Source organism: Diorhabda carinulata, chromosome X (assembly GCF_026250575.1).
Source record: "Diorhabda carinulata isolate Delta chromosome X, icDioCari1.1, whole genome shotgun sequence".
Lineage (NCBI taxonomy): Eukaryota > Metazoa > Arthropoda > Insecta > Coleoptera > Chrysomelidae > Diorhabda > Diorhabda carinulata.
Genome location: NC_079472.1, coordinates 25,204,821 through 25,232,373, shown reverse-complemented (window position 1 = coordinate 25,232,373; position 27,553 = coordinate 25,204,821). Strand labels below are relative to the sequence as shown.

At 32.0% G+C, this 27,553-nt stretch overlaps 2 protein-coding genes across 2 annotated transcripts in view; one reads left to right on the top strand and one right to left on the bottom strand.

The window, feature by feature from the left end:
• The window catches only part of LOC130900754 (rap guanine nucleotide exchange factor 4), a 302,255-nt gene that overhangs the window by 78,846 nt on the left and 195,856 nt on the right, over positions 1-27,553 (top strand). Inside the window, exon 2 of the mRNA XM_057811609.1 lies at positions 25,018-25,160. Within this exon, the coding sequence (XP_057667592.1) occupies positions 25,018-25,160 (143 nt within the window). The remainder of the gene's footprint in view (positions 1-25,017; positions 25,161-27,553) is intronic.
• LOC130900757 (ankyrin repeat domain-containing protein 7-like) lies at positions 11,305-16,924 on the bottom strand. The gene is made up of 3 exons (XM_057811616.1): positions 16,666-16,924; positions 14,708-15,070; positions 11,305-13,477 (listed from the first exon to the last, which is right to left on the bottom strand). Exons 1-3 carry the CDS (start codon positions 16,832-16,834, stop codon positions 12,840-12,842), a joined length of 1,170 nt encoding a protein of 389 aa, XP_057667599.1. The 5' UTR covers positions 16,835-16,924; the 3' UTR covers positions 11,305-12,839.

Here is a 27,553-nt window from a genome sequence, read left to right as displayed (position 1 = left end):
TTGATCTACTAATATTATTGTAGCTCATAAGATATAGTGTAAATTTTAACGACAAACATTTGATAAACTGCTTCGCCTGTTCTTAGCTTGCTATCTATGTCTATAAAGTTTGGAACTCTCTAATCATCCAACTTTTCATTGATGCTTTAAGTAAACTGACAATGATACCACCAAAAGTTTCTTTTGGTTTTAATAATTGCCCTACGTGCCTTGACACTCAGGCTATGGTAATAGTGCTAGGATTTCTTATCTCTTCTAGAGTTTACGGTGTCTTATCAACTTGAATTTGATCTGCTAGGAACCGATGGGAGCAGCTTACTGTCTCTCCAAATGTGTGAGTGCAATCGATATTCACATAAAGAGAGTAACTAACGATATAAGTATAAATAAAGTTGACAAGAAAGTACTACTAAAATAGAAAAAATTCAATGAAAGTGGTTGAATTGAGCTAAAACTATCGTATCGTAGTAATCTGACTTTTGTGAGTTCCGGAATAAATGCTGGATGAGAAAGGAGTTTAATGCTGCCTGGCTCTTCAATCTTATACTGCGTAACTTTCACAGTATGTGGCTTAACATTGTCTTATTGTAAGCGAAGCCGCTTTCGGATATTTCTCCAATAAAACCTCATATAATCGTATTAGCTTTATTGAGAGATCGACCATTGGGAATAAATTTGGAGTACACCAAACCTTCATAATTCCATTAGGCACACAACAAGACTTTCCACTCAAACCGACCTCTCTCATAAATTCAATAATACATTAAAACAATTGTTGGCAATCCTAAGGATAAAATACCCAATTTGGAAAAGAGTGGTATTTATGAAATTAGCTGTAGTGACGGAGAGTATATTGGGCAGACTAAGAGATCTGTTATTGTCCGGTTTAAAGAGCACGTAGCCCATTTGAAATATGGACGGACCGGAAAATCAGGTATTGCTGATGACGCTGCCAGTCACAATGATGACATAAATATTAATAATGTAAAATTGTTAAAAAATGTATCCAATAATGAATTGTTGGATGTAATTGAAAGCATTGAAATTGCTAGATGTAAGAGCAGCTTAAATAGGGACAAAGGGCCAATTTCTTAAAGCGCACTCTAGAGTTTGATGGTTAAGGAAGATTCCCGCCAAGGAGATTTTCCCGCTGGATTTAATTTTTGTGGGAGAAGGTTTATTGGTGGGAAAATTTAGTATAAAACAGGTAAGACAAGTCATTAAATTCTAGTTTACTCTCAGTCTCCGAAGACGTTAAGTTGGTTATCGAAACGCGCATCAGACAGTGTAATTGTGAGTGTTGGTGTAGTGGTGGTGTGAACAGTGTATTCAGTATTGATTTTCCTTGATCGGATTATTCAGTTAAATCCATTTTAATCGCAAGTAGCAGTGCTTCTAATAAAACGATCATCTCTACTCAACGTTTCGCTTGAATCTTGGTTAACTCGTGTGGCAGTATTCGACACCTTTTATAGATCTAATTCAAGGATTTTAAATGGCTATGTATGGTATCTTTATAAAGTACAAGACAATCAAAGAATTGCCGAGTGATGGTACTGAGTTTGTTTTCTACTGCTTCCCTTGCAACCTCAATGTCCCATACAGGTGGATGACTTTGGCGCGAACAATCTTCCAGCGCCAAACAACTGTATCTTTCTCTTCAAGTTCACATATTTCCGCTTCAAACTTTTGTTTTCAATAATGTCTCAACAGTGCAGTCCATACTATTTATTACAGAAACGTCATTAATAAACAATGAAATAGTGATCAAAAGATAATGAAGCGATTGTATATTCCATCGAATTAGAAACAAGTCGTAGTAATTTAAGACATTTTTTAAATTTAAGCATAGAAATTTTCAGATATAAGAACCGAAATTACTCCTATGGGATACCAACTTTGTATAATGTGTGCGAAATATAATCATTAGATATGATTTTTTTTCATTGACTGTATGTTATATGATTTAACGCTTTGAAGAAAACTTTCCGGCATTGTGGAAAGTATAGTATAACCCAGTGTATATCTTTTTGAGTTGTTTTCAATTACAACTTGAAAATATTAAAATTAACCAACCAACTTATTGATACATTTTAAAAATTAAGTTGCAATTAAAATTTTTCAAGGGAGTGAAGGTAGAAGGGTGAAGTTACATATAAAATTATTATCGTGAAATCAAAGTCGATATAGTTCACCACTTATTTAGGATGTGTACTTTTCATTGGAATACAATGTATAAAGTGCACTGCAATTTTGAACAGTGTACATTAACAAATGCATGCTAAGGATATGAGACTAGCCCGTAGGTGTAAACCACGATAACTATGATGTGACATGAACACACATTTTCTAGTGCGGTTATAGTGATGCAATGCCCATTCAGTCCAAGTCCAGCATTATAATCATTGTTAATATATTATGAGAATCAGTTGTGTGGAAAAACTTTTACTACGGTAATTCCATATTATCTTCTATGAGAGCATTTCTCATATTGAAAGTATTTTTTTATAGTTAATAATTGGTGCAACCATAAAAACACCCTTTTGTGTAGGTCGTTTGTTAGATAAAAATCTTATAGTGAGGTAGAAGGTCTAGTATTCTTACTTGCTTTATATACTTCCTGGCAACATTTGAAGTGACCATTGGAATTGATAAGCTTCCTTTTCATTTTGTTTGTCCCTCGGATATTTCAAGAGCAGCGCAGTTCAATAGTGTGTGCTTACAAGCTTCTTCTTCTCCTTGATTCTTCTCCACCTTGATTTCGTCTATACAAGGGTCGCTGATTAAGTTTTGAGATATGGTAACGCTAATGTGAATATGTCAAATCTGAAATTTCCATCATAAAGATTGACTTTTCTAATGGTGAACGTACTCAGATCGTGTTGTCATACGAGTGTTATTTGAGTATCAAGTATCTGTTTACAGATACTTTAAACATTCATTTTGATCAAATTTTCGCCATCTTGAGCCACTGTTTCGCTGGATTTCCGAATTCAATCGTGGTCGCACTTTCCTACGAGATTAATTTTGTGATGGTCAGTCAAAATCAGCTGTTGTATCAGAAAACAGATATTGCAAAATGCATTATGGGACATACTGTAAGGTTAAGGTGTAGTTGGACATTGGTTCCAAATGCATATATTCAAAATTCAATGAACATTTGACTGTCAAAAAGTTTTATTCGCGCTGGATACCGCATAATTTGACAATCCTTCAAAAAAAAAGCTCGTGTCGATTGGTGCAAATAAATTTTGAAATAATTCATTCTCGGTACTACAAAAGATTCAAATTCAACAAATGTTGTTTGCGCACGAAACACTTCGAATCAAAGGGTCGCCTGCTTTTTAGGAATAAGTGGACATGTACCCACTGTTCTACTAGAGCAACGTAGAACGTTCAATTCTGAATGGTACATAGGGAAACAAGTTGCAGAAGAAGAATTCTTCTCCACCACGACAATGCGAGCTCTCAGATATCTGCTGAAATAAAAACTTTTTTGAACAGTCAACACATCGAGTTGATGGGTCATCCGCTGTACCATTCTTGTGTGGATCTTAATGATTTCTTCGACAATTGCTTCAAACACATGCAAAAGTGAATAAAGCCGTATCACATTATAAATATATGATTTTTATTTGTCTACGTCAAAGTTTATTTCATATTCTTAAGCTAGTCTTATTCGGGTATCTCCTCAGTTATTATATATAAAAATATTGTAATATGAGTGAACAAATTTGAAACAGCTCTGAATAATTTGATTCGGACTTACTCGAACTTTGCGTTTCTTTAGGGAGATTTGCAATAAATTTACGAAGAAAAGTTGAACGTTCCTTTCAAGCAATATGAATTCCAGAAATGGAATTATTATCACAAATTCGATATCTTCTCATATTATTGTTTTATATTTTTTTGTGTCAAAATTGTAGAATAATTTTAAATTTTAGATTTTACCAACGAAAAATAGTCAGTTACATTATCGGAGGAGGCCGGATCTCTTCTATTTATATTCTTATATGATATGATACAAAATTAGTTCTTATTTCATAAGCTTTACGTGTGTGTTTTTGTTTACATAACAGAATATTTGAAATTTATTTTCAAGATATTTGATATTTTACACAGTTATTACGAACGATAATATAATAAATTCATAAATTTATATCATTATCCATTCGACAACGTGTAACGGAAACTATATCGAACTACACATTGTTTGTCCATTATTTACCCATGTCTCGTCTAAATAGTGAATTTTTCGATTTTGTTTGCGAAATTCTGTCATTTTACGGAAGTAGTATATTATTATTATCTGTCATGCTATAAAACCAAATTAGTGTGTCATGAAAAATTATTTTTCAAATAATTTATTGATTCTTAATGCTAGCAACTATAAATAATTTATTTCTTTTTGTCCAAAGATTGAATAAAATTATTGTGTTTATTGCTTCAACATTTAAACGAAACTAGTTAAATAGAAATCAAGAAACAAAATCTGTCTTGTACTAGAAGGAAAAATCCATTCGTCTACGACGCCGACGCTTATATTGCAATGTTTTTAAATTTACTGCATAAATCAAAAAATAACTACCAAGAAAGTTTAATTTAATGCTTACTTTAATATAATTTTACTTTTGGCTGCATAAACCAAGCTTAAGTTTATGTATAGCCTCTATTTAAAGGTGAAAACTACTAAAAATATGTGTAAAAATAATGAAGAAGCATTTATTTATCCATATATCAATTGCGTTTATATTCAAGTTTTTTGAAAATTTGTTTTTTAGAATATGCACAGCCATTTTACTCGATTTTGATCTCACGGGAAGAAGAGAATAGAAAAAAATCCACTTCTGTTGACTTTCCCGCTTATTTAAATGCCGTTGAATAAGAAAGATTTTCAAGACCTATCAGATAAAGTGTAGGGAAGATCCGTAATGAAAATGAACACAATACTCTCGCAGAATATTTCCATAGAAATTCTCTTGAAATTGTAGTAGAGGCACAAAAAACATTTCAAATATTTTCTAGAACATCTCAAGAAAGAGGTATATTGTCGATTTCAATCAACATCGCAAAAAAAATTTAGAAAAGTCAATTTTCGTGAATTTTTAAACAATTTCCATAAATCTTAGAGTCGTTAATTTAGAGAGTATAATAATGTGTGGAAAATATTTAAATAGTAAATGATATGTTTATTTGTTTTAATCCATTAATATTGATCACTCTAAACTAATTTTAATTGGATTAAGGGCAACTGCTTACTACTTGATAAAAACCAAATCCATTTAAACAACTGAAAATATTTCAAATAAAAAGGCAAAAAAGTAGGAAATTGAATGAATATTTCAAAAAATGAATTGCCACAACCAAAACTTGAACATAAAAATACTAACGACGAAAGAAAATACACTTTTAGCATAATGAAATAAATCGAAATCCTTCTAAACAATTTAGAAACTAATTTACTTTAAGGCTTCATTAATGAAACAAGCTAAAGTAGAGAACGGAAACTCACGGGAAGTTTAATACGAAATAAACAGGATAAGCCCAAAGGGAATGAAAAGCTGAAGGCTGAAAACTTTAAGGTGTCATAAACAATATTATTTTTCAATGATAAAATCCAATGTTACCGTCTAATGTTTAATTAAGAAAAGAAAATTAGAATTAAAGAGTTTGGAAAAAAGGTTATAAAACAAATTTTAGTTGGTGAGTATGTTGGTTATGGGAATAAAATGATATATTTCTTAATTTTAGTTAGTTTTCAAGCTATATTCAACTGATTTTCCCAGTAATTGTCAAACATAGCTAGATTAATATATCCTTAATTCATTCAGAACTCTTTTTACTAATTTGCAATGTGACAACTAGGTAGTAGCGAGCTTGCTCGGGTGTATTTTATCAAAAAAAGATTTTGTATATTATTGTAGCTGACAGTCAAAAGTTGACACACCTCTTATTATAGTAGTATTTGTATATTTAAGACCGACATGAATTAATCACATATATAAAAATGTTTTGCTCAATAATCTTTAGTTTTTCAGATAAATGATAGGTATCAAGAAAATATTCCCTCTACCCTTTTTTTGTTGAACAGGGATAATCTTCGTTGAATACACCTGGCAATTTTACTCGAGAAACAAAATGGAAAACTTGATGGAGATGAAATCGATGTCATAATATATTCATGTCATTTTAACGTAGTCTGTAACTTCCTCGAAAGTTTATACACGTTATTGGTTGACAAATAATCGACTTATATATATTACACAAAGTTTTCTTCAGTACTGGACATTGGACTTTGAAAATGGAACTGAGATGAAGCAAAACAAAAAACACATACTTGAAGTCAACAAAATTTGAGAAACTTGTTTGATACTTCTTAAATTTTATGGAGACTTAGTTTTTTTAATAGATCAGAACTAATAAATGCCGAACATCCACCATTTTTTGGGTTATGGATTTGAGGGCCGTGTTCAATAAGACAATTTTTACTAGAAATTCCTAGAGAACATCCTCAGTTTAAGGTAAGAATCCGAGATATGAAGATAAAGAATTCTCAATGCTAAATAAGAAAAGTCTTTTAAATACTTGAAAACTATGAAGATATAGTAGATAGTTTATTGTTTCAATAGAATTATATCATTAGAAACTCACTCACAAGTTTGGTCCTTTCAACACTATAAGTTACAGCAGTTGATTAAAAATGACAATTTTATAATCTACTACGAAATTGGTCAATAGAAAAGTCAAATGTGTGTATATTATTAATCATTATGTCGCCAGTTACAGAAGGGACAATAAAAAACACTTCCCCTGACATCCAGCAAGTTTATTATGTGAACTGGGCCTAATATTTTCAATAATTTTTATTCTGGATTCTATATAATACCAGCTTTATTATGAGTAGTGGATAAATAATGATAATACTGAAATTAAAATTAAATGGAGGCAATTAATACTATGTCACGCCTTTTTTAAGGTATTCTTTTAGAATCCTGGAATGGACGAAAACAGAGCTGAAAGGTATTTATAAGTTAATACGAATAATGACGACGAAGAACAGCATCCACCTCCCCTAAGAAATACAATCTACATCCTTGTTAGGTGATGGAATTACGTGAAATTAGCAGGAAATAAAGAACCTAAGCATTGCATTAAATTATACCGAAGGCAGAGAATTACCCACCTCTGAACCTAGCCAGAATTTTTAAGTTAGTAGTAAACACCGAGAAGCTGGAACATTGGTCACAAAAGGTTTTGCACGGTGGACATCATCACGACCTCAACCACTTCATATTTACAAAGAATCTTTAACCAGACAGCTAACTAACGGAACCCTCTTTCGAGAGACCAAAGGCTTCTTGATGACTATCTAGGATCAAGTTTACAGCACTAACAACTACAAAAGAATATGATTTAGGATCCGTACACCCAAACCAACAAATGCAGAAAGTGTCAGCCAACATCAGAGAACATTCAACATATAACATCTGCTTGTAACAATAATGACTACCTGCACCGGCAATTGTGCAGCATCCTTCACCAGAAACTGGTCACTAAGTTCGGTCTTCTCAATATCAATCAAGTATCAATCGCATAAGGTGTTCTACAGGTTATAGAGAGGTGACGAATAACAGTCTTTACATCGTGGTGGTTGATGGAAGAGTCAATTTAATCTTTCTCGTCGATGTAGACATACCAAACACTCATAATACCAGGAGAAACTGGATAAGTACTCGGGTCTCGTAATAGTCACAGTTATTATGTCAGCAATCGGTGGCGGCGTCGTGTTTAATACCCTGCACTACACCATCGTCAAACTGGGATTACCATCAAACATCCAGAAGGCTGTGAGTTTATTATATGAACTAAACCTAATCCTTTTGATACTTTGTACTTTGGGTTAGGTGAATAATACCGGCTCAAACTGAGTAATGCCCAAGTCTTTAGCATAATAATAATAATAATAATAAGATGGAAACACCACTAAATGGATGTCAGTCAGTAAGAAGTACCTATACATTCCGGAACCTGTAGTAGATACTGGAGATAATATAGTATAATATACGATACATAAGTTAAACCTTTTTATTGAATATAAGAAGAAACAAAGCATCGTATTAATAATAGACGTGATCACGTTTTTTGATTAGTCCATCACACAGAATGAAGTAGAAATATTATAACTATAACTTTGAAGATCTGGAGTTACAGGAAGTTCTAAGAAAGAAATCGCAGTATGCCTAAGTATGGAGTACACTCGGTGTTGTTCAATTTATGCAGAATATTAATTCTTATAAAACTAAGGAATAAAACAGATAATAATATCCATTATAAAATTCAGATTGTATACTTTTAGCTACATTTTCATCAAAATAATATTTTTGTTTCGATCTAAAAAGTAACCACTGTTGGATTTAAATTGTATTTTGCATTTCTCATCTAACTTTTACTCGAAAAATCTATCCAAGTTTACAAAACTTGACATTTCTGTTTGTACGAATTCAAATTCGTAATGGAATTTTAATAACTGAATTGTATTTTCTGTCAGCTAGAAGAAACTGAATTTTGAATTACTTTTCAACGAATTTCAATGGTAGTGAAATAATCATTAAGTGCATGCCCTGAAAAACAATTTTATAGAGAAATATATATATATATATATACTGGACAGCCTTGCGTTGATGTTCCGTCCGTCTGGAAATAATAAAGCGGTTATTTGCTTTAGTCTAGAATGTGCTCTCACATAACACCAGGCAGTTGTACGTTTGTTCATTTTTATTTATAACATCTACGACGCGCCCCATGTATTCGAGGGTAGAACGTCTTTTGTTTTATAAAAAAGTAAGATAAATTTTGACAGGGCTTAAGAGGTCCGACACAAACTACTAATGCACATTTTCACTCCTCTCTAATAAAGCAGAAGTATATTTATTTTCATTTTATGTTAGTGGAGCAACAATCACAGTAAAAAGTTGTATATTACACTATAATCGGTAATATTATTACATCATTATAGAACAATAAAAGCCTGCCTTGGAATATTTTCGAGGATCCCTAAGTAGAAGTAAAATTTACAGTATTTGTCTTCTATCACCTATCTAAAAATACGTCAAACAGTTTATTGTAATCCGCATCTTTGGACATAAGTCAAAAAACAGTGTCCAGTTACTATTTGACACAGGCCAAGACGATGGTAGACCTGCTGCAGAGTTTTCAATCATCTGTAGATTTATACGATCATTTCTTATTCATCTTTGAATCCGTATTCCAAATTCGTTGCACGACTATCCACTTAGGAACGCAGAGCACAACCTTCATCTACCTACTCCACGTTCAGAATTAGTTAAGGGTTCAATATCTTACAATGCAAAAAAATGCACAATCAATTGCCAGTTGAAATCAAATCGATATCATCTTTTCCCGCATTCCGCAATAATTTGAAGGCATATTTATTGGAAAGTGCGTTCTACTCTGTAAATAACTTCTATTTAAATAATAATATTCAATTCCGGGAATGCTGCATACTGGTCTAATTTTGTTATGGACTTATATACTAATTATCTCCTATTACTATTACCTACAATTTTCTTGTTCTTTGTGGTTTTCTTCTGTATATTAAAATTTCATTTTATTTGTATATTTATTTAGTTATTTTTATGTTTGTTTTCTAGTTTTTAAAAGCTTTTGTCTACAAATGTATCCATAGAAACAAATGAAGGAGCTAAGATTAGGTGACAAAGGTGTCAACTCTATTAATACACGTACTTTAATCCAAAATTCTTCAAATTTGTTACTCAGAAACCTTCGAACATTGAGGCCAAATTGTGAGTTCGTTGGCACCAAATCCTGGGATCCAAGTTTGACTTTTTTAGAGCGCTAGGTGTGTTTTCTCTGAATCCAGTGGATATTTTTCCCACTAGCAACAATTGTGTCGATTCACTGTAACACTTAAACAAAACTTTGCCCAATCTGAAAAAATAAAGAAATTTGGATTTTCATCACAATCTCTTATGAAAATCTCACAAAATTCCACGCGTCTGTCAGGGTTATCTGCTGAGTTCGTGAACAAGTTGAATTTTCCATGGGTTCTGTTTCGCTTCCTTTAAAATCTTTACTATTAAGGATGACAGCAAAATATCTAATTTTGTATCGTCGCTCGGTTCTAATCTTCCAGGTATTACAGTTTCATTAAATTTTCCAAAAATTCTGCTTACTGTGTTACTAGCAAATGCAGGTCTTTCGAAATAAATTTTGTTAATTAAAGCACATGATATTTCATGACTTCCAAGTTTATCGCCATAACCTGCCACCATTAGAATGTCTATCCTTTCACTTTCTTTCTTTTCTTTCCCTTAAAGGAGCAATCATAAAAATTGAAAGTATTGTTTATTTTGTTAGACAATTTTTCTCTCTCTTTTAACCAAAAAATCGTGGGTTTTAGGAATTTTGATAATTATTTTTTAAAAACCACATACTTAAAATGCACTTAAAAATGAAAAATGAAATTTTTTGCTTGGTCTTGTTATAATTTATCTTAAGAAATCATTTGAATAATAGATGCTGATGATGACAAAGTAAAAAAATAGATTTTGAACATATAGGTACAGATATGTGGAGGCAAGTTAGTAATATGAGAATTATTAATATTAGTCTCAAGTAAAATCATTAAATATACTCATGGATACCAAAGTATAATGTGATAAAGTTAAAATCAATAAAAAATGATTGTAATATATTTAAAAATAGTTGAAGCCTAAATGAACAGAGCGGTACCAAAAAGTGTATGAACATATTCATTAATATTTAGGTTAAATAGATTTAGTTGAATATACGAAAAATGATTTAGTGAAACGGGATTCCAAAACAGGAACAAATATTTACAATAATTGACATTCATTATTGTGAGTCAAAGTTTGAGTGGAACAGTGGAAAACTAAGGGTAAAAAGAGCGTACAGAAAGTTGCAACAGAAAATAGGTTGAAAAATACTCAACAAGGGATGCATAATAAATCTAGTGACTGGAAATAAACCGTAGAGTTCGAACAAATCAAGTAGAACAATTGAATATACGGCTCCCGTTCGAAAGTGAACGCGGAAAAATATTGAGAAGAATGCAACTAAAAAAAAAAAAAAGGAAAAAACCTGCTGGTAGTTGGTGTGGAAATTTCAGAAACAATGTTAGGCTTATAATTTATGATAGTCACGTTGGTTTTGAGAACGGAAATAATTCACAGACTGTTCGTCGAAGCAAGGTGTGGAATCGAGTACGCTCGCTTGGTTTATTGATTAAATAGATCCAGAATCTATCATAAACTTTATTCTATTTTACAGATCTCTCATGGTATAAACCAATTTCACAAAAAGTATTTCGCGTTTTTTTTTGTGCATTATCATTATAAGTGATTAAGAAAACTTTCGTTTCCAAAAAAACTCCCAGTGACGTTATGTACTCCGGGGGCGGTTTATATAGATTATTTATCATTATTCAACTTCTTCACAAAGATGGACCAAAACATAATGAAATGGGGCTGAGTGTCATATCTCTTAAACTAGATGCGTGAAGATCCTAATCAAAATTATTGGCGATTTCATCAACTTTTCCTATGTTGTTTGATATATCAAAAGTTTTTGTGAAAAAAACACACTTCATTTGAAATGCAGTTAAAAATAGGAAATAAAATTTTTGACGTAAATCTGTTTACAATTAGTCTTTAAGAATGATTAAGAATGCTAGGTGGTGATTTGAACATATACTGGAAAACTTTTTTATTAGTGGTTTGGTGAAAAAAGTTATGGAGAATTATTATTTAATTAACTGAAAAATCCTATTGAATATTGAGTTTAAATTCATTGTCATGTGTAGAAACATACAACGTGATAAGGTGAAATTATTGAAGAAAAGTTGTAACGTTTGAAAAAATAATTAAGAAAGGAATAAACATAATAATACCATAAATTTTCATAGGTATGTACTATTTAATGGTTTGCATCAGAAAAGTTATCTGCAAAGATGCGTGTTGAGATTGTGTGATGCTAATCGAAAGCTCATTCACATTTAAAACTGAAAAAATGTTTGGATATCTTCAAATCAAAAGTGATCCTAGCGAAATAATTGTCAATATGTTAAAATAAATGAAGTTTCGATACATGATTATACTCCATAAACAAAAATAAAATCGAAACAATTGATTTCATCTTCAGAAATAAATAACTATTTTTTCTGCCGAATTCACCCAATCTGAATCCCTCTCACTATCTATTGAATTGTTTGAAAAAACTGAAAACTCGTTGAACAAAGAGTTTTTCTACAGTTTTTTGGTTGTCACTTTTCCATCAAACCAACCTCGTACTTCACAGTTTTGCTTGAGTATTTGCTATTTAGTTAGTTAAACGACATTCGAAATAAAGGGTTGATGAAATTTAATTAGAAACCAGACTATAAACTGTCTCCCTTAAAAATATTCGAGATGTAGACTTGCAAATAAAATGTACGGTTACAAAGTAAATTGAATAAATATCACAAAATTATACGCCTCACGCATTTGAACTTGAAAGTTTTCTATAAAAAATAAAGCAAACCTGAACTTTATCGAATTGACCTTTTCTCTAACTTCATTAAAAGTCTCTATTTACTTTGAGTGGTTGTTTAGTAGCACGAAGGAAACACGTGAATTGGAAGAAATCTCTATTTTTATGAGATCGGTTTGAGTTTTTGAGTTTTTGTTTATAATGAAAATTTCGTTATACTACTTTCATTACTGGATCTGATGATCTCGACAACTGATTTCTTGGTTGGTTTCAGATTGTCTCGATTGTTTCTATCAAAATGTGTGATGCAGTCAATTAACACTTTGCTTCTTGATCATATAAAGCTGTTTGTAAATAGGTATTCTATTAATTGAATTACTTTTAGCCATTTCAACGTCTAAATTAACAATAACTTTAATTTCTCTAGATTCAGCTAATTGTGCAGGTGTGTATCCCATATTATTCAAAATATTACTGTCTTTTTTATTATACAATACGATAAATCCCCTAATATTTCCCGTTCCTGCGGCAATGTGCAGAGGTAAATCACCGTGTTCAGTCTTTGTTTGACTATTAGCATTATTCTTGAGCAATAAGTTTATGATATCAGTTTCTCTATTCATTCTTGCAGCTATATGTAAAGGTGTATAGCCATCTGTATCAGGCAGATTCACATCAGCGTTATGCTTTAACAAAAGTTCGACTAATTCCAAGTTATTCATGTGTACTGCTAGATGTAGAGGGGTAGAACCGTTCTCGTCTTTAGCATTTATTTCTAGACCCTCGTCAATAAGAATTTGACAATTTTCTATTGATTGGGTTTCTACAGCTAAATGAAGAAGGGTGGAATTTTTATGGTCTCTTATCTCTTTTTTTGCGTTACGTCCCAGAAGAAGAGCGACTATTTTCGTATTAGAGTGCTTAACAGCAAGTTGTATCGGTATATAACCTAAAAATAAGAACACTGTTATGAAATGAAAAACAAGAATAAGAAATTTAGTTTCACCATACTATGATCACTTAAAACTAGGACTAAATTATTCGGCAATACCCTAGAGGTACGCTAAAGAGTTTGAATATTCCTTTGTTCATGTATTGTGGCTCAGTAGTTACTTTTATTTCAATTCTTACATTCCAGTTTTTGAAGGAATTAATTTGTTACCGATCTCTCACTCTATTCAAGAAATTCTACAAAACATCGGAATGTATTCGAAATCGTCCTCTACCTGTCCACACTCAAAAGTTTGGATCAAAGTAAATTTGTGATGTTATTATTCTTTATATTCACTGTTCTACATCTGCCAGGTTGGGAATTCAACAAAGAATTCAACTGGTGCACCACAATAAACTCCAAACTGCAACATCTGGGAATCCAGTTGAGGGTTGCAATCATCCCAGATTTCCATAGATAAGTGCTAATCTTATCTTTAATATATATAAACCAGAGCTTTTTTTAATTTATAACTGCCTTTTATTCGTTGGGATATAATGTTAATGGGAATTTTTTATTTTATCAATAAATTTATTTGTTGCTTAAACTTTTTTTATTGTTCACAGCAACAAATATTAATTGGATAATTGTGTCCAGGGAAAGTTTTAGTTTGTTTAATGTCTACTAAACTCTAATTAAATTTATTCATAAGGTATTTACATCTTTTCCACCTTTTTTATTCGTCGTTCGTTAAAAAGTATTTAATAATAATTGTTCACCTCATATTAGTATTTATATACTTTAACTGAGGCCAAATACCTCCTGAGGAAGAGTCTTCATCTGCAAGCAAAATTTAGAACTGCATGTCATGGATAAAGGGTGAGAGATATGATTGCTAGTATATACGAGGTGTGATCAAAAATATAGTGAATGAATTTTGTAAATTTATGAACCCATTTTTCGGCTATTATAGCCACTTTGGTGAAATCTTTTTTGCGTTATTATTCACCTTTTTAGCACCGTGCGACTCCCAGATCTTCCCGAAAATCAAACATGTATTGAATGAGATATGCTCTAACACTACTGCTGATAACAATAAGACCAATGAAGAGCAGATGCAAGCCTTCTAGAAAAGCTACCAGACAAGAATTCAACCTTGGGATTATTGTATTGATGGTCAAGGGTAGAACTAGTCCTAATGTTGTTTACAATAAAATAACTCTCCTTATTAACGTATATACAACTCACCTGCATCTGTTTTAACATTAGGATCCTGTTTTACATCCAATAATACTTCTACCAATTCTGCATCATCATATATTACAGCTAGATGTATTAACCGTTCATTCGCTTTATTCGCATTATTAACAATAGCTCTCTGAATAATTAGATACTTAGTTAAATGTGCATTTTTTCCCCTAACTGATTTGAATAAGGGAGTTTCCCGTTCTTGGTCTAAAGCATTTAAATTTGCTCCAAACTCTAAGAGACGTACGGCGATTTTATAATGACCATTATGACAAGCCAAATGAAGTGGTGTTTCACGTTTATTATTTAGTATGTTTGGATATGCCGAAAGAGAAAATAATTTTTCCAGAGTCTCCATGTGACCTGAAAATATTTTAGAATAAACAGACATTAATTAATGGGTCACCAGAACATTGGTTATTTAAAGAAAATATTTGGGGAGCTTATTCCAGAGGTCACATCCGGATAATTTCCTGAATTTAAGATAAAAAATTGAGAGGTTTGAAGTATTTCTAAGCGTTTTATAGTCATATGAGTGTTCTCTAATTGTCAGTGTTACTCGTCGTAGAAATTGCATAAAAGTAAAAATCGTATCAAGACCTAAATGGCCGTTTTACATATCACTATTTATAGCTGTTCATTTAATGATCAAGTCACACTTCAGAAAGTGAAAGAGTTTAATTTTATAACACCTTCTTTATATTTAAACATATTTTTCTCCTCAGTATTTTTTACTGTTTTGACGGACAGAAAAAACAATAACCAAAAAGATATCGATTGCCTCTGACGACGGGTTGTGAGTCAACTTACAACCCTTGGGTGATAATAATTTATGCTATATAAAACGTGTGTCTTATTTACTTGAAAAATTCATTAAGTTTCAACTAAAAACATGGGAAATCCCTTTAATTCCTTATTTCACCAGCAACGTCAAACTAACAATGATTTACATAATGTCTCATAAATAATGGCGGTTCATTTTGTTTATTAAATAATCGTAAAGAAGAAAGTTTTAATATTCAAATAAAGATCTTAGAGGCCTTGGTGAAATTATTCTTTGGGCTAAGATGCAAGAGATTTTCGCAATGCATTTGCAACATCTCCTTTGGATTCAAGATTTTCCCAGGAAAGAGCTTTGGAGTGGATCTGAATACATAGTAATCTGACGGTACAAGGTGTTTAACAACTATAAAATGATCATCTTGTGGCACGACAAGGAGTCGTCACCATAAATCCCATGACATGTCGCACCAAGTACAGACGACCGACTAATTCAAACTAGAGTATTGATCTGCTGCAAACGATCATTAATTTGACGTATCAAACATGCAAATACTCTATTGTTATAACTTCGTAGTCTTCCATAATTAGATGAGCTATTAATTTCTAAGGCTTTGTAATTGTCTTTGTGAATGTACCTGTGAAATATTTTGAGCTCATCACTCTGCCGATAATTGAATTTAAATGTTGCTGTTTATAGGACCTAGAAGTCCGAGGGCTCTGGAGGAGACCTTCAAATGTATTCGGGGCTCGAGCCTATGTTTAGGCCTATATTTACTATAAATTTGAAAAAAGTCGACATAGGTTTATTTACCTCGAAATCAGAACCAATAATTACAGCATTGGCTTGATTTCTTCTGGATGTTAATGTAAATATATTAAAAGGAACATCTCAAAAACAATTCGAGGTAAGTGAGTAACTGAGCACACTTCCGCAATATATATGGTCAAAATAATATCGTGTATTCGATATTTTATAAAAAATGTATTTGTTTTATTTTTCTGGTGTCTGATGTAGATACAAGTAAATCTGTCGTCAAGTATTATCAATAAACAGATTTTTTCGTGAGATAATATTATATATGGATTGATATCGCTTAAAATCGTTCATGATTGGTAAATTTAATTTATATTCTATCGTTTTTTTATGAATAATGGATAAAATCTTTATTTTTCACCTGCTGCGGCAGCATAATGTAATAAAGCATTTCCACACGAATCCTGAGCGTCAACTGTAAAATCGTAGTTTTCAATATTGTCCAACGCTATATTTAACACCGAAAAACACTCATTTTTAGCCACTTCTAATAAATCAAAGTCCATAAAAGAGAATTCTCCATCCATCATAAATAAAAGTTAAATTTTGACAACCGCACATTATAAACAGTGAATAAAAGATATACATCTGATAAAGTATTTAGGAAACGTAAGTTTTTACTCCTTTTCTTATCTAGTGGAATAAAAATTATGATAAAATGATAAACGAAACTATACAGAGACGTACCGACCCATATTGTCTATATTCATATTTCAATTGGTAATATCACATTCTCTACAATTACAACAGCTATGAGTTGGGATATTTCTAGCTAACAAATAAGTGATATCAAAGCTTAGATGAGAATATAGGTAAAGGAATGAATAGAAAAACACATTATGTAAAACAGTAGGAAAAAGATTTTATATCTTATATTCGTTGTTCTACAGCTGCCAGGTTGGGAGTTTCAACTACAAAGGATCAATCCATCCTACTACAAATTCAACTCACTCTAACATCTGGAAAACCAGTTAAGTGCTGCAACCATCCCGGATTCCCATAGATGAGTTCCAGTCTTATCTTTAATATATATATATATATATATATATATATTAAAATACATTTTCAAATTCATAGGATTCAAAATTCAATATTAGAATTGACGTCGACAGAAATATTGATTAAATTTATCAATTTGAATATTGAATTTATGAATAATTTTGAATCGTATGAATTTGAAAATTTTTACATGAATTAATTATTTCCTCAAAAAATTTATTTGCTAAAACTTTTTTATTGTTTTCAGCAATGAAAATTGATTTGGATTATCTTGTCCGGGAATAGTTTGATTTTGTTAAATTTTTATTTTCAATTTAATTCATAAGGTGTTTCCAGCTTTTCCACATTATCTTATTCATTTCTAATATCGTTCGTTAAAAAGATGATGATGTCCAATTTTATAATAATTGTTCACCCCATCTTAATACCAGTTATTTAAATACTTTAACTAAAGCCGAATACCACTTCCTGAGGAAAAATCTCCTGCCATGGAAATAATAAGATTATAGATTATTGCTAACACATTTTCAAATTGCCGAGGAAGATACTTCATAACTCAGCCTTCTTAATTGGTTTTAAATTCTCGGTTATAAGTAATTGAGAGATGTCATACAACAGTGACATACATCTGGACGTTTATTTGAAAAACAATTCGTCACTCTGAAATCAATACAACTGAAAGAACCAAGAATGTTCAATCTATGTCAAAAAGAGGAAGAGTTTATTGAAAAAATTATCAAATTTGATGTCGGCGAACAAAGAATTTAATACATTGGTCCGGCGGTTAGTTCAGTATATCTGCACATCAATATTCAACAAACTCCATAATTAGCGATAATACAAGTAAAGTATGTAGAAAGAATTAATGATTCAGCTGTAAATACTGGGTTCTCCAGTATTTTTCTACCCAATAGATTTTATGGGTCGCTGTGTATACGAGACCCCAAATCTATAGTATATACATATACATATGTAGTAGGGATAAAGTTTATGAAATAAGCAGCTAGCGCGATTCTTGAGTTCAATATATCGTTTCCAATCCAATCTATACAATTTCAGGAAAGTTAGTAATCACTTTAATCTGCTCGAGTGCCAAATTGTATTCTGGGAATAGCGACAAGTCTGATATTATATTCATGACCAGAAACTTTACAAGTTTATGATCGAGAGTTCATTTACATCCAGTACCGGATTGGGAATTTGTGAAATAATTTTTGCATTTAGTATTTTTATTTATACATTGATGATAACAAGAAAGTTGATTCCAATTATGTTATGAATCAACTATAGTCTGTATAACATTGAAATTTATACACAAAAAACGACGCTGTAGTTTTTGTATGCTATGATTTGGATAAAGATTTTACAGCATCAGAACAGTTTAACTTTTTAACAACTTTCGGTTATTGAAGATTATAACAAATTTTTTGCTCCTACACGCATCATCATATCTTCAACAACGTAATTCCAAATTTCTCAGAAATCCTTCAAGTCTATTTTATTACTCTCAAACTTGTATGATATTGTGATTGTAGCTATAATTCTCAAATTGTTAGTAGATAAGTAATAAGGAATTTTCAGAATTTCCAGTTCATTTCAGGATGATGTGTTTGAAATAAGAAAGTTATTTATATTTAAATATGAACGAAGACCTGACGACAGTGTCAATACCACCATAATAACAGTCATTTTACAAAACCCTTACACACCGAAATGTATAAGAAGACGTTTTCGAAGTAATTGCTCACCCTGTGCTCGGAACGTAAAATTTTACTTGTTAATAATGAAATGCACGATTGAATAAACAAGTATGACACTAAAATCACTAATATCAGCTTGAATTTTTTTGTTTGTTCTTTTCTTTATAGAGCTTTGGCAAGCATTGTGAATGATATGTGTGAATTGTGAATATAAATAAAATCTTCATAATATAATAGATATAGAGTGACAATTACAGAAATTCGGAGATGTATAAACTGGAATCTGAGTTTGAGAATCCAACCAAATTTGAATATATTACTAACCTTTTAATGCCAATTGAGGAGTCCTCGAATCACCCCAGGTCAATATTATCACAATATTACGCAACTGGAGGTATCTGGAAACCAATAGAGACTCAGCATTAAGCGGTGTCAAATTTGATACTAGAAAGAAGGTGTTTTTCACAGAAACGTTTTCGATCACTAACACAAGGCGCGCATTAGGATATGTTTGAAAACCCGAATACAGATAGTTCGGAATCAGAAATTTACCATGAATCGGATAAAGAATATAAGAACGATATCAATGAACTTGTTTCAAAAACAGAGAACAATATAGAAATAGAAACTGAAGAAGATTCGGATCAAGAACCCACACTTAAAGCTAGCGTAGCCATACCTCTCACCGTTGTACCCACAACTTAAGTCGTCGTTCCATATTTGAAAGTGCATGTAAATACCTCAAAATCTGGTCTAGATTGGCAAACTGTAACATTTGCCAGTATCAAACGACAATGAGGATATATTGTAAGCGTCCAGGTCTGACGGATTATAGTGTGGTTGCAAGTGCCCCTTTAGATTTTTTTCAATTTGTTTTTTACAACTCAAAATCAAATAGTTAATTTGTCTCCAGGCAAACGAAGAAGTCCTTAGATGTTACAATTGTTATAATAAGTGGAGGGGAAAAAATCCAAAAAAAAACAGTGTTTACTGGTTGAAAAGGTCGAACTAGATAGTTTTATAGGCATTCTGATTAAAGCTGAGGTACTGAGATGTAGAAAAGAATCAACTTGAGGAATGTGGTCCACTAACAGGTCCATACTTCGGTCATTTTTATCAGTCGCCATGTCTAGAGATAGATTTGAGTAAATAATAGGATTTTTACGATTTGACGACAAATCTACGCGAGAAGAGAGAAGGAAGAATGATAAATTGGTGGCAATTAGAGTCATGGGATATGTTCGTTGATAAATGCAGGTCTTTTCAACCACGAAACAGTTACATATGATGAGCAGCTAGTTTGCTTTAGGGGTAAGTTTAGACAGTCTATAAAATCAAAACTGGAGCGTTATTACAGGAGAATTTGGACAACCGTAAACGTGAACCCATCATATTTTTTTTAATCTTCAAGTTTACACCGGGAAATTGTCGACTGAAAAAGCAGAAAGAAATAGGAGGTATCGTTGTATTGAATTTTGCTTAGGGCCCCCGCTCTTGTATGTGCACAGTGTGCAATAAACACAGGCGCCATCCTTTAGAAGTGCCAAAGCCCAGAGTTAAAGAAAAATAAATTCGGAGGAGAAAATTTAAGCCAGAACTGAATATGAACACCGAGATGAAACCCTTCATGAACGAAAAATCACCTTTAAAATTCGTTTTTTCTTAAAAATTTTAATCAAACTTTAAGCTCCCTAAAAAACCGATTTAATTTATTAAGTGAGTATGATAATATTTTCGGATTCAAGTCTTTATCAAAATCTTTTGACATAGACTGAAATTGAGTCATATATAGACATTATAGGCAATATTTCTGTTATTTGTTTCTAAAAAAAATTAGTTTTGGGTTATTTGATAATATTTATAAACAACGTGTATATACTCCATTAGATGAATAAACGCTTTAAAATGGATGTAAATGAGAATTTATTTTGTTAATGTTTTTATTTTGTTAATTTTGATATTTTACTCTATAAATAAATGTGACTTCTAAAGCTCAGTTTTTTGTTTTATTTCGAGCACCTACCTAGCTACCTACTTTAAAAAAAATAATCCAAAATGCATTAGGAATGCTAAATAGTTTTTTGTGCACAACCGCCAGTAGCCCTTACGGTGGCCATGATTCTGTTGAACCATACCACAGCAGTTGGTATAACAACAAACATTTTTTTTACAAACGTCTCTCTAGAAATTTAGTTGTTAACGAAAAAATTAACACTTTCGGAAATAATTCGCAAAAATAACCCCGACACACCGCGGCAACTTAGTGTAACTTCCAGGTCTACAGAATCATCAATATTTGTGTTTACCAAAGACGATTCTTTCACACATTCCTTAAAAAACAAAATGGTCTATCAAGTCTGTACGCAGCATGACGATGACAAAATTTGTCCTGAAACTAAAAATAACCCTCCAATAATTTTAGATTATAACAAAATAAAGGGAATATTCATGTGCTAGAAAAATTGCTCGTTGGCCACTTAAACTTTTCATAAACATGGTTGATATTGGTGCTCTCAAATCATTTGCGTTGTACATGGGAAAAAATCCTGATTTTCAGAACAAAAATATTCGTTCGTTCATTTCTTCTCCTACTGGGGGAGAGCCTTACCAAAAGCAACATAGAAAAACGAGGCAAATTCAAGTTTCAAATTAGATCTAACAAGAGCTTCACAAGATTGTGGCGTTTTATCCGAGGTTCAAGGACAAGTTAATCTTCCTGAAGATGCAGGTGCAGCAGGTGTTAGAAAACGAGAAAACAAAAAGGTGTCACCTGTGTAACAGTGTCTGTGACACAAATGTCAACACTAGAAAAGGTATTTAAAAAAAGTTTATGTGTGCAATATATCGAAAAACAAGAACAAACAATTTTATGTGGAGTATGTAATTAAGAATATGCAATCATTTGTTACTTAATGTAAAATGTTTATTATTCAGATGTGAGAATTTTCTTAAAAGTTTCAATTATATGTTAGTGTGTTTATATTTAAACTGACCTTTTATTTCATATCTTTCTATATATTTCTTATGGGGTCCTTAAGGGTCTAATGATCTAATGGTGGGTCTACACGATAGTCTGTGCAGACTAGACAGTACAGACAAATGTCGGTGCGATCCAAAAGTCGGAGTATGCATGTAAGTCTGCGTATTTATCGTAGCTAAGAAATTTAAATTGTATTTTCGAACAAAACGAACGAACGAAAAATCACGACCATCATCGCAAGTTAATTCACTAGTTACATTTATATGAGAATACCTTTTTACACCATACAGATATTTTTTTCAGTTCTTTTTCTTCTTCTTCAACAATAATGCAAGCTGCGGTTGCTAATAATAACTGACGTCTTCATTTTATCCATATTTCGGCACATCTGTTTCCACTGAAGTTCTCGACACTTCAGATACCGGAAATTTTTAGAAGACTGAATGAAACTTTGGAAAAATGAAAGTCTGAAGTAATGAAAAGTTTGTACAGACATTCTATCCAAATGTTTGGGTAAAATTTTTTACTCATAATCTGTACAGATATCTGTACGAACAAAAGTCTGTATCGTGTGGACCCACCATTAGATGCATAATATCTGGGGATTTGCAATAAATTCTATGAACACTTTATTTTAGTGTTTTTTGTCGGATTATCAAACGCAATTTTTATATTACAATAATACGTTTCGTGAGAACAGACATAGTGAAGAGAACAGTTATAGTGGCATTTAATGATCTTTCAAGAAAACAAAAAGCGATACTCAAACATTAATTTCAGTACACGCGGAAGCCTCGGTGGCAGATGTTTTGGATGGATTCCCAGAAATGATGTGGTGTTTTTTTCCTATAGGATAATTATTTTTCTTGGCAGACCTTTTTGTTACGAAGGCGGATGCGCTATTAGATATATGAATGAGATTGATTTATATTCTTAAATTACACTCTTGAGTAAGTTGTTCAAGTGGACAAGAATGAAATGGATGTTTATGATATATACATATTACACTATCGGCACAACTGAATTTAGATTGAATATGAACATGTTAATTTAGAAATTCGTTTGGTATTATCAGTTATATAGCGTGTTTGAGATTATCTCAATTACTCTTTTACATTACATCCACATTTTTATATGTACGCATACTAAATTTTTTATTCAATTCAAATTGAAATTGTAAGCTGCTGAATTAATGAGAAACATGGACCAATAAACTTACTAAGAAAAACAGTGCTCTAACTGTTATGATCATCATCATAATCAAGCCTTTCAATTATGGCTATCGCTTTTAGGGCTTCAAAATTCTTTTTTGAGGTAGATTACTCCTCGTTTCCTATTTTTGTTTTTTTATGCTTTATCTTCATCTGGGCTGCTTTTGTTATTATTTTCCATTCCTTTTGATTCCGGTATTTCCACTCCAGTTCTCTATATTGAGTGCTCTTATGTCCTCCTCTATTTAGTTTCTCCAAGTCATTATTGAACTGCCTCTTCTCCTTGGCCACAATGGGATCCATTGCGTTATTTATTTGATCATTTCAATAGTTTTTCTTTTTCTTTTATGCCTATTTCAGTTCAGACTTTCTACTTTTATGTATTTCATTATATTTTCTTTCCCCGGCTCTTTTTCTATTTCTTTTTTTATTTGCTCCTCTCCTATGTCATGTTTGGACCTGTTAGAGTTTTCATCTTCTTTCTCTCGGTTCTTCTAAGTTCTTCTTGTACATTTTTATTTTATTTGTTTGGTGATGTTTTTGATTTACCTTTTAAACTTCTAAACGAGGGGTGCTTAAGTTCTAAGAGATGGCAATACTGACGTGAATATGTCAAACCTGATATCGTCATCATCCAGTTTGACATTTTTAATTGTAAACGTACCCAGAACGTGTTGAAACATTCAACTGGAATTAATTGGTGATCAAGCACCATCTCGAGTCACCGTGTTTTTCGACTTCAATCGTGGTCACAACTCTCTATAGGATGAATTTTGTAGAGTTTAAAATCGGCTATTGTGCCAGAAAACATCGATGTTGTGCGTTAATTGATATTGTAAGATATTCATGTGATATACAGTGAGATGGAGGCAAATACATTCAATATTGCAGGAATATTTGGCTTTCAAAAATATTTGTCCATGTTGGATACCGCATAATTCGCCAATCGCTCAAAAAAAGCTCGTGTCGATTGGTGCAAAGAAATGGTGAAAAAATTCAATAGTGGTGCCAAAAGACGTATATAAGATCGTGATAGGGAAAGAATGTATACATATGAATCCGAAACTGAACAACAATCAATTTAAATCCAACAAAAGTTGTTCGCGCACGAAGCATTTATAACCATAGGGTTGCCTGTTTTTTCGGAATAATTCGACATATGCACAAACATATCCTTATCGAAGCTATTCGGGAAAGATAAGATATGAAACGGTGGTGGCAAGAGTTCGTGTTAAAGGTAGTGAGATGACGATCACAGTTACCATAGGCAAAGACAATGAATTTTTATTGGTAAGATCAGCAATTGAGAATATGAACACAAGCATTACAAAATTTATTAGATCTACAGGTATAAGTTAATACAATGGTTTTAGGATTCTAAGAAAGCACCTCGTATCATATTCAACTATATCAGTACGGTATACGGTATTGAATAGGCTTTTGCTTAAGACTGCTGGATCGAGTCGTGAAGGAAGAAGACTTGTGATGTCCACGGTTGAATCTACTCTCCACAATAATGATCTAGTGAATAGTCATAACGTTTATTTAAGGCAATGAATATAGGCAGTTCCTAATATTCATGAAAACAGCGTTTACGGATCTCTTGGAGCATTTTACTATAAATATCTGAGAAAAAATATGGCTGTAGATAGACAAGTTCCAAATAGATCTAGTGGAGATTGAAGTATTTATGGATTTTTCTCCAGATTCAAGAAGTTTTTTTAAGGGAGTACGTAAAAAACATTGTGTATGTTAATTATCTCTATTAAACACATTGTTTTAGCTCAAATAAATATTTAATTTTAATTGTGATTTTGTTACAGGCCGTGCGATCGAAATGTGAAAGACGTGGAATTAATTTGTGCTCGTTTCAGACGCGTGGAACAACTGTGTCGACTTCCGAATTCTTTGCTCCAACAATTGGCCCTTTGTGGATATTACGAAGATCTTGAGAAAGGAGTAACACGTAAGTTTTTAATTTCGCTTTAGTCGTTGTCTCTTTCAGTCTTAAAGAGCCACCCGGCCGTGTTAGATGTAGGATACCAACATATGTATCTCAATTCCAAGTTGTAAGGATGAAAGTTCGTATAGATAGCAAGGCGGTTTAACAGAGAAACGAGAATCGTACAACATTGAAAAATCCAAAAGCAAAGAATAATTCGAAGTGGTTGAAGCTTCTCACAGTTGTATCAGTATGAAGTATAATTAAATAGTTATTTTTTCCAACATAACAGATATCAGGAAAATCTGAAAATTTAACTATGAACTATGTTTATTGAATGCAGGTACTTCTTTCATATCTTCCATACCCAATTTTTGGTGCGATACAGAAAATAGCAATGATCTACAATAATCAGTTTAAAAATAGATTATGAAAACTTCAAAAATACTAACGTCCTCTTATGAGGAAAAGTAGGGATTGGGAGATTTGTTTAGAAATATTTCAAATGCTTTTAATTTCTTTGACCGCAATTCTAAAGAGTTCTATTTCATGAATGGCTTCAGTTTGTTGTAATTTCAAGTATCATTATTTTCCTTGGAAAAGCAAGCTTTCATATTTGAATATCCAGACCTAAGGTTATGAGGATTTGTTAAATATAAAGCATCTAATATGTCAAAATATTGTTGACTAGTGATTCTTAGATGATTCGTGTAAATCTGGAGAGGTTCAGGCTCACAAATTTGGTGTGAGGATAAAAACTTCTTCACCGGTAAATAGTTATGGCTCCTAGTATCTTTCAGCTGATTTCCAAAATCAATAGGTTATAGTTTTCAAGAAGGCAACATAGCGACGTTAATTATATTTCATATTTGTTTATTGGAGTTATAATTTGTGATAAATGGGGTATTAGATTCAGTATTTTACAATCAAACTATGTGATTAGCAGGAGCCTACACTCACTGTCGTGAATATCTCCTGTGCAATTCGCTATGAAGGCTTTGGTAGTGGGTATGGCAGCTATATCATGTAATCCGGAGGTTTTTTGAAGTTTTGGGAAGCATGAATATTTTATAACCATAAGGAAGCACTTTTACCATCTGCAGGGAGTAGAAATTGTGTTTGGTTCCTGTGTGATGAACTGGGTCTGCGTGTGTTAAAATGGGTCTTATGATTTGTTTGTATGTGAAAAGTTTGTTTTGTGTAGACACTGTTTTTGCAAATTGGAGGGTAAAGTTTGCCCATTGCAAATTTTGTACTTGTTTCGCGTTTGCCTTTGTATTCCCTTCCACAATATACCCTAGGTACTTTGGGGTATTGCTTGGAAATACAGTTTATCCCTTAATATGGAGTTGCGATTGCAAGAAGCTGTTTATTGTTTTTTAAATACGATGAAATTTTGGTGTTTAAGTGTATTTGGAAGTTTTCCAGTGACGACAGTGTACGAATACATGGCTGTTCTTGGAGCAATTTCCGTCATGTTAGTTATCGTGCAACCATTATCTACAATTTAAGTTAGTTCGTTTGGAGAATTTGATATTATTAGTACCTGTAAGAATACTCAAGAAGGACATTTTATGAAAAAAATAATAACCTCCATTCTTTGAAAGGAGTATGACTAATTTCGTATAGTTTTCATAATTCAGTAAATAATTGCCCAATTAACTAACTTCTTGTGGGATCCTTACGATTCTTCTTTAACACTTTCATCGGTTTTCCAATAATTTCTTATTTTAAAACTTGATTTGTGTAATTTTGAGCTTTAATTTGAAATTAACTTTCTAGAACTGCAACTGCATTATTCAAATCATAGTAGTGCATATTTATTTTTTATTATTTATTTACACATTTTAAAAATTTGTAATCCAATTTAAAACAATAATTTTTTTTTGTAATTTTATAAACTAGTATGTGATTAATATGAGTGAAACCGATGTGCAATTGATTAAAACGTATTCTCACATAAACTTTTTCGAATATTTCGTATCGATTTGAATGTTATTGTTTGTCACAAAAAACGCTTTTGTAAAATAATAGACGACTATAATTTTCATTCCACTAGAGTAATAACAAAATATTTTTTTCATTAAATAAATTATAACGATTCGTTTTTCGCATAAACGTAACGTAAGTTCATTTAAATGTATTTCCATTTTCATGTTTCGACGTTAGATATAAATTAACTTGAAATAGACAAGCTGCAACTTACATTCGCCTTTAAAGGAATAAGATAAAACGTTTAAAATACGTCTTCGAACAGATTCTAGTAGGGGCTCTTGTCAAGTTTTTATTTTCGTTAGAGCAAAAGAGTACAATGTAAAGAACTGTATAGAGATAAAATGTTTTCAGGATTGCTTTAACACATATTACAATTCTTTTACAGACACAAGTTATTTTTGCGAAAGATTTATACGTCTTTG

Excerpts from the sequence above, each read along its gene's own strand:
- LOC130900757 (XM_057811616.1), bottom strand. The coding sequence starts at position 16,834 with ATGATGGATGGAGAATTCTCTTTTATGGACTTTGATTTATTAGAAGTG. Across the intron at positions 15,071-16,665 it reads ACATTATGCTGCCGCAGCAG|GTCACATGGAGACTCTGGAA; the intron begins GTGAAAAATAAA and ends AAATATTTTCAG. Across the intron at positions 13,478-14,707 it reads TAATGTTAAAACAGATGCAG|GTTATATACCGATACAACTT; the intron begins GTGAGTTGTATA and ends TCTTATTTTTAG.